Below are 8470 nucleotides of genomic sequence, written 5' to 3'. Positions count from 1 at the left end.
ATATGCAAAGCTGCCTGTTGAAGTAAGGCTATGTATTAGTCTAGAAGATGCACAGTAAACAAACAGGCATGCATGCAAGCTCTAATATGCATGTGCATCTGAATGTACTCATGAATCTCACGCTCATCACATACACCTTTCAAGCTGTTAGCAGATAACGGTTTAAAGATTTGACACTAACATGGGAAGAAAATGAAAATCTGTATTAGAATACAAGGAAGTATTTGAAAGTTTAAAAAAAAGAGAAAAGGAGGAAGTTGAGTATATGCGATGCAAATGGTATGGCTCAATTATGAAATGTAAATATATGTAGGCTAATAGTTTTAAGCCTACGACAGTGAACTATTTATTCAAATGAAAAGTTTTATTTGGGGATTAGAGATGTATTGTTTTCTTAAGCTCAAAGGTGGCATTGTGTTTTGAGTTCTGTTTTAGTTCTGCGGCAAACCACATTAATGAATGGAATTCAAAGCATTAATCTACTGAATACCTTTTTCCCCCGTCTTTCCATATACCAAAATAAACCAATATTTACCCAGTAAAATTAATAGGTTTTTTTGCACTGATTTTCACCTGTTTTTTTTGTTGTGGTAATAAACACTGATACATTCCTGGGAAAAATTAAATAAAATAAAAACTGAAAATGAAGGGCCCTAATAATTCTACACAGATGAACCCTGAGGAAAATTCTTCCTTCCTTTTTTGCGCTTTTCAACAAAGTTTTATTCACATGAACTCATGTAACTTATGTTTCTTTGATTGGAACCAAAATTCAGATCAGCATCTATTCATATTCTCTCTCTCTAACTGCTAAAAAACCAACACAATGGCTCTTTAATATTTAATTGATGATATCATTTTGCAGGTTTTAGTTTAAAGGTAACCATAGCACAAACACATTCATTATTAACTGTAGAACTGCAGTGTAGGCTCTTGGGAATCCTCTTTCCTTTACACTTCAGTTTAATATGAGTGCTGCTGTCCCTGGAAAACAGTTCTGATATTGTTTTAAAGTGTGGCAAGTTGGCAATTACAGTCACAGCCTAAACCAGAACAATGTAAATGGCGGATATCAATAGATGGGACAATGCTTAAAAGCGAGATGAAGACTGAAGGTGAGAGGAAGCTGAGGAAAGTCCGATTTCGAATTGCTTCCTCTCACAGTGGGAGAGTACTAAAGGAAGTGTATGCAGATGGAGAAACCGCAGACTCTTTGGATTCTGAATATACCAGTAGTTCAGAGACTGACCAAACCAGCAGACTGAGTGAAGCGGATGGACAGCAGAATGGACATTTAGGATCTGAGTGTGATGAAAATGAGAATGAGCAAGATGACTTGTTCATTTTAGTGAGAGCTACTAAAGAGAGGGGCTTTGGTACAAAACGAGTCAACATTCTAAGCAAAAATGGTACAGTGAGAGGAGTCAAACACAAAGTCAGTGCTGGTCAAGCCCTCTTTAACAATTTGTCAAAAATATTTCAGGTAAGTGAAGCAGCTTTGCTAATTGTGAAAACTTTCATTTACCCTGTGTCTCATCTTTTTCTCCTATTTCTTTCAAGCCTCTCTTATTTTATGAGTTCTCATACTTCAGTATTCATAACTGATGCCACTGAAGGCTCCCATGTACAGGAGAGAATGATTGTTCCTATACCAACTCCACAGCACAAATTGGTTTGGAAACTTCTCTCAGTATTCACCTCCCCTAGGGTTTGCTGGCTAAAAATGGATACTCTCTGCCTAGCATGTAAAGACCTGGAGTGAGGATATGACTGAAGAAATTAATTTTCAGCTTCATTAGAAGCATTAAGAGTGATATATGGGGTCATATGCCATTTCCAGCCCTATGGTATCTGTTTTAACTGGTTTACCATGACATCTGCTATCCTTTCTCTATAAATAATTCTGTTGTGTTTAACCCAATTAGTAAGTCAAATTAGATGCAGAATACCACCAATGACACATCTCCCATTTAAAGGTTAATGATATCTAGTCAGATGTCTCTCTTATTAAGGTCTGTTTCTCACTAATCTGCTGGAAGGAACTGAAAACCTATATTTAAAATGGTTTATGCCACTTTGAACCCTTAGGCTGAAAGCCAGATTTCTCAGAAAAATAAAATAAAATTGTCTTTTTTTAAAATAGCTTAGATTTCATACAATAATACTACAACATCTACTATTCACTAGCTCTGCTATACTATTTTTGAATTATTAATGTTCAAATTGTGCTAGCATGCGTATTGTTATTCATGGTTTCCCAGAAGGAATCGATGTCCAATGTGTTTATCATGATATTGAAAATTAACACATGCTAGTTTTAGAGGATGTATTGTTTTAGAAGCATTTGTGTAATATCTAAGGGGGGTGGGGTTTTATATAAGTACTTATTTATTTAAATTAAATGTTCTATTTATGATTTATGAGAAGTCTCTCTGAGTTTTATGCTGTGTTCTTATTTAACAAACATGTAATCTTATTACAGTCACCCTTGCCTTCCTATCCCCGGGTTTAGAACATAAGATCTTCAGGGCAGGAACCATGGGCCTAATTCTGCTCTCACCAATTTTATACCAGTGTAAATCCATTGACTTCAGTGGAGTCACTCCTGTTAAGTGCAATAAGAATCTGGTCCAGCAACTTTACTTATTTCTGTGAAATGTCTAGAAGGACGGCATTCGGGAAAGGCTTCACAGGAAAATAGCCAGAGAAAACTATACACAGAGAAGGTAGATTAGACTCTTGGTTTTCATGTGTTCCTCCACTGGATGATATCATTGCCAACAGAAAGAAACTACTCTGAAAAACTGGAACACACAGATATTTTAAACAGTTTGAACAAAGCATAAGGAAAGTTCCCTGCACAACAGTCACCACAAATTCAAGGTTCAGAGTCTAGCGGAGAGGAATTATCTTTTGCCAATGATTTCTATGGCATGAAGTCTGTAACACTGATTAGTATAAATGTGGGATACCAGAGTGCAAAGGTTTCCTTTGAGACTGCTGGAGTCCTGTGTGAGATCTGTTCAGATATCCCTCCTTATTAAAAATGGAATGGTATCTGCCTTCCTCTTGAAAAAAGATCACCACCGCATGATTTCTATTGTTATTCCATGAGCTTGATCAGGACCTTCTCTTCCCCAACAAAAGAGAGTGTAAAAAGTAGTAATTTTGTGGTAAAAGGTATGACAAGATAATTTTGTTTCTCTCTCAAAAGGATATGCTTCAGCACCCTCTGGTCTATGGACCTTCTAGAGGGTCCAATGTTGAAGAGCTGTGACTGTCTGCAGTTGTATTCTTTTCTCTATAGGGAAGGGGCAACTAGCTGTATAACAGTTCAGTCAAACTTTTATGGAGGTTCCAATATCTGAGGTGAGATTCTGACCTTGCTTGCATGTTGATTCAGAACTAAATGGCCTGATTATATGTTTGTCAGGATCCTTACCTGAAACAGTCATTTGAAATCCCAAAGTATGCACAGAAATTCCTGGGTCAATCCTGAGTCTAAGTTGTGGATGGATTCTTGAATATTATTATTTGGATCAGAGTAACTAAGAAATGATTTATAATGAAAAATGTGATTTGGAATCTCAAGCATGCAGTATGTGTGTGTCCTGTGATCACTAACAGTGGCTTCTCGAGGTATACTGCCAGTTGTGGCCACACGATTTTGGTCCTCTGGCCCAACTTCCACATCAAAGCCTTTGTTAACAACTACTAACTGTGGCAAATATTCTCTAGTGTTGAGCAATGGCAGACTTCAAAACAAGTAATTTCTAGCAGGAAGTAGAGACACTCCATATATATACAGAGACAAGTGCAGATTTTGGTAAATGGAGTTTGGTGAAGCAGGCAAGCTGTTTTCATCTTTTATACTCAGAAGGACTAAGAATACCTGAGCCCAGCAAGTCTTCTGTGAATTTTAAATGTTCCAGAGAGATTTTTGGATTTTGAATAATTCTCTATTCATGCTACTGAGTGCACCCCTATGGAAGTGCTGCAGATAGTTCCTTCAAAAAGGCTACCTATTCAGACATGGCTCATGGCCACCACACCTTTAATGAATATGAGCAGAGTAGATCTGTTAGGTGGGAAATATTTCTAGATTAAAACAAGAATTTGCCTGTTGTTGAAGCCCAGTCAGAGAGAGAGTTTACACATAGATCCGTTGCTCACTTCTACAAGAAGACTTGGAGCATCTCTGCCACAAGGCAGATGGATGGCTAATGATTTCAGCCATTTGTGAAACAGTAACTGGGATTGAAACCTCAGTTTATCTAATAATTGGTCCCTGTACATACTTTTGGGTTCAACCATATATTGAAATGCTCTGCAAATAAGAGGGGCCACAGCAATTCAACCAAGCTTAATCATTTACACCTGAGGTTTGAGGCAGGTATTGAAAGTGCTGAAAGATGGCCAAGACAGCACCAAGAAAGTTACTTTCTCGGCTCGCAGGGTGGGGATGCTATTACCCTTGGCAATTCAAACAGGTCATGCAGGGAACTGCATGGTGTGAAGGGAATTATGCTGGGGTTCGGGGCGGGTTTAATTCCATTTTAGGATGTGGATGCTTTGAAATTGGGGTAGGGAGGCTGCCACGAAACCAGCCCTTCTGATACCCCAATGGGAGCTTGGTTTCTATAGCAACTCCTTCCCACTTTCCTCTAAGCTGCTGGTGCCTGAAATAGAGAATGTTGCCATAGCAACCCCCTCAGCCTCTCCTTGTGCTTCAGTGAAGATGGGAACAAGGTTGCCATGGCAACATCTTCCCACTTCCTTTTAATGTGAGTTGATGCCTCCAGCAAGGAAGGAGACATAATTCCCCTGTCTTCCTGCAGCATGCTCTGAAGCCTGTGGGTGGAGGACTCACTTTGTGTCCAGCCTGGAGCACAGGGCCGGGGAGGCCTCAACCCAGTTGATATAAAGCATTTTCCACTGAGTCCAGAGTGGGGTTCTAAGTTAATGACCCTCACTGGCTACTCAGTACTAGGCCTGAGACCCTATCAGCGACTCCACTGGGTACTTGGAACCAGGCTTAAGTAATATCAATGACCTTGTTGGATGCTCAAGACTAGGCCTGGGGCCTACTGAGGGTCATGTTATCACTCAGAACAAGGTTTGAACCTCATAGATGTCTTCTTTAGGTATTCAAGATTAGGACTGGAACACATTGATAACCTTTTTGAATGCTCAGGACCAGGCCTAAGACATGTTGATATGCACTCAGGACTCAGTGTGTTGGTGACAAGGCATTTGTCACTAGGAGTTCAGTATAGCTAAATTGAGCAGATACTTGTGATTGAAGCTACAGCAGACAATCAACTGGAGATCCTCAACCATCAGCATTTGAAAAGGAACTGCACTCCAAGAATGCCCTACTGCTGCATGCCCTCAATGGGAAGGAAGATACCACCTTCTGGCATAGAACTATGGGAGTGACCTGCTACTTATACTCAGGGTGGGATCCAGGAAGGGACTTAGGTGTTGCAATACTGACTGTCACAGTACCTAACTTTTAGGTGCCTAGAAAATCATAGGAACAAGATTGCAATCCACGAAGCTGAGTAAGACACCTAGGCTCCCTATACAATGAATGGGAGGAGAGAGAAGGACTGTGTAGCCCAGAGATTGGGGCACGCACCTGGGATGTCAGAGACCCTGAGTCCCTTCCCCCTGCTCCAACCTCTCTTTCATTATTTATCCACGGTGGAACAACTTCAACAGGAACGACTGAGGGAGCCCCACATCAGAATAACTCAGTGGCTAGAGCTCTGTCCTGACAGGTGGGAGACCCCTGTTCAAATCCTCTCTCACCCTCTGGCAGAGAGAGTGGTGACATGAACCTGAGTCTCTCACATCGCAGGTGAGTGCTCTAAGCACTGGGCTAAAAGTTATAAGGTGGGTACCACCATCTCATCCAGCTGGTGCCCTATGCATAGGTGCAGTCTGAACATGCCTACCATACTGGGTCCTCCCATGAGAGTTAGGTGGATGACTGCCTGTCTTTCCCTGGTTTGTGAATCACCCTGGGGCTTAGGTTGGAGAGGAGTCTTGGTGCCCAGAGTAGCACTGCACATGTTCAGAGGTAGAGACATAAGGACATTTTAATCTGAAAAGCTGAGGCACTGAATGAGTTTAGGCACCTACTGGGTCAGTGGGAGTGTTGTGGGTGGCAGTGGAACCAAAACTGGGATGTAGGCACTGAAAACAGGAACTTAGTTGCCTAAGTCTGGAGTTTAGGTGCCTAAATTCTCTCATGGATCTTATTTTAGGAGCATATACTCATTGGATGCAGCTGTGGTTTAACTGTTGTCTTTAGATTAGTTTAGTAATATTGATTTGAGGTTTATAGTAATACTCTGCACACTCATTAATTAAATATACTTAATCTCTATGGCACACGTTTTTAGTACCTCTACAGGCTTGAATATGCCTACGATTTTTCTATAAAATATAAGAATGGCGTGATTTCTGTTTTCTTAAAATAAATGCTAACACTCCTCAGAACCAATCTTTGGTGACTTGCGTATGCCTCATATAGCATCTAGGTAATATAGAGCAAAACTGAGTGAATCATTTGGTACATCGCTAACTAGCATGATGTTCAATTCATGCTAGATTTCCTACCACAAGGTGTGGTACAGTGGAGCCCAGGCAAAAGATTTGTACAGATCCTTTCCCTCCTTATCACAGTTCCAGCAGAGATCTTTTTATTTAATTCCAGGCTTATAACACTCTGCTGGGCATCTAGTATGTTCTGAAAGGTCACTTGCTGTTTGATTAACTGCAGAACTAAATCAAGGCAAGCCTGCTAGCATCCATTATATTAGGGGAGGTGCGGTTAACAAATCTGATTAATGTATTTGTGGATGTAGCAATAAGTGCTTTTCAAGCTCTTTTCCAATACAATGTCATAGACAAGACTAATGTGTAATGTTGCAAAGTATAGTATTGACAATGAAATACTCAGCTAGATAGAGTTAGCTTGTTAAGACTGAAGAGAGGGGTGGTAAATGGTGAAATCAGATAAAAATGCAACAAATGGAGTGCTTCAGGGATTGTTTTGCAAGCCCCTTGTCATTTTCTCTGTTCATCGGTGACCTGGGGGAGTGAATATGTGATGATGTTTTCAACTTTGCAGATGCTGCAAAAATAGGAGGGCTGACCAATACCAAATAGCAAGCAGAATAGAGCCAATGGGAGTTCAAAAAAGAATTGTGCTTTAAATAGTACAAGCTGCAAAACACTGTTTGGGAAAGGATTTGGGAGTGACAGGTGAAGGGAAACCTAAAATTATAGGCTGGATGGAATGTAGCTACAGCCCCTTATTAGGGGCAGAGTGGAGGTCATAATCCCCAGAACTCTAGAGGACACAGGAGAAGAATGAATACTGTACCCCTATTTGGAGAGAGTCATTGCTCTTGCCCTCCCACTCCCTGGTCAGATTTTCATCATGGGCCACAGTAGTCCTGCAGAGTCCTTTGACTCCCTTAACATAAAGGTTCCCACTGGACCTGAATCATACTTATGGGGAGCAAGAGGAAGAGAAGCTTCTTGTGCCAGAGCCTCCTTGTGGGATGTCTGCACAAGACATAGGTTCCAAAATAGCAGATTTCACAGAAAAGGGAATTGCAAGGTCAGCAGTACCAGTCAGCCAGGCTGCTATGGAACCCCAGCTGTAATCTAAAGCTACATCATTTGTATGGATCTTGAAGGAGAGTGACCTTCCTCCTTTGGGATAAATTCTGATATGCAGGTTTATTTTAACTTATACTTCCTTGTGCCAGCTTTCACTTGGAATCTTGTGACCATTCTGAGCACTATATTATAGAAGTCTATTGAAGAATTAGAGAGTAGATGAAAAATGGTAACAAGGCTGACAAATGCCAGTGGAGTAATAGCTGTGAGAAGTTAGGAAAATTAGATTTCTGTCCATTAGAAAATAGAAAAGGCATAACTGGAGTGTCCAAAATCTGAGAGAGGCATGGGAAGGGAGAAAACTGTTGTTGCAAAACAATTTAAAGAAGCCATGTAATTTTGTCAAGTTACCTCAACTGCTTGGGACTAATACTGTAGTTTTCCTATAGTTAGTTTTATAGAACCACGTGCTGAATAATTACATTGATTCCAAAAGGAGGATTTTAAACTCTGGGTTAATGGTCTTTCAGTTAGAGTCTATGGTTGATTAATTAGTGTATTAGTACCTGTTGTTCCCAGACTGCAAAAACAGCTATACATCAGCAGGTTTAGACAAGAGCATTATTATAGTGGCACTGTGCATGCTGTTACAGTTAAGGGTTTACTGGTGCTGCGTTGAAACACCTTACTGTTAAGGGTTTATAAATAGACTGGAAAAAATACAAGTTTCTGAAAGCTGATATACAAGATTTCAGACACGAGGGACTTCCCCTCCCCTCCAATTTTCCCCTAAGTTAGAGGGAAAAAAATCTTTTGACTGCTTGATTTACTG

General features: G+C 40.4%; 1 protein-coding gene across 2 annotated transcripts in view; it reads left to right on the top strand.

The window, feature by feature from the left end:
• Window positions 1-943: 943 nt before the first annotated feature.
• GRXCR1 (glutaredoxin and cysteine rich domain containing 1) overlaps window positions 944-8470 on the top strand; it is a 61306-nt gene continuing 53779 nt past the window's right edge. For both annotated transcript variants that reach the window (XM_084627515.1, XM_084627514.1), the window contains exon 1: window positions 944-1483. In XM_084627515.1, coding sequence (XP_084483641.1) covers window positions 1088-1483 — 396 coding nt within the window. In that variant the 5' untranslated portion in view covers window positions 944-1087. The remainder of the gene's footprint in view (window positions 1484-8470) is intronic.

This window comes from Lepidochelys olivacea (assembly GCF_965140295.1).
Source record: "Lepidochelys olivacea isolate rLepOli2 genome assembly, chromosome: 4".
Lineage (NCBI taxonomy): Eukaryota > Metazoa > Chordata > Testudines > Cheloniidae > Lepidochelys > Lepidochelys olivacea.
Note: the sequence above shows the minus strand (reverse complement) of the source record. Positions and strands in the feature narration are given on the sequence as shown.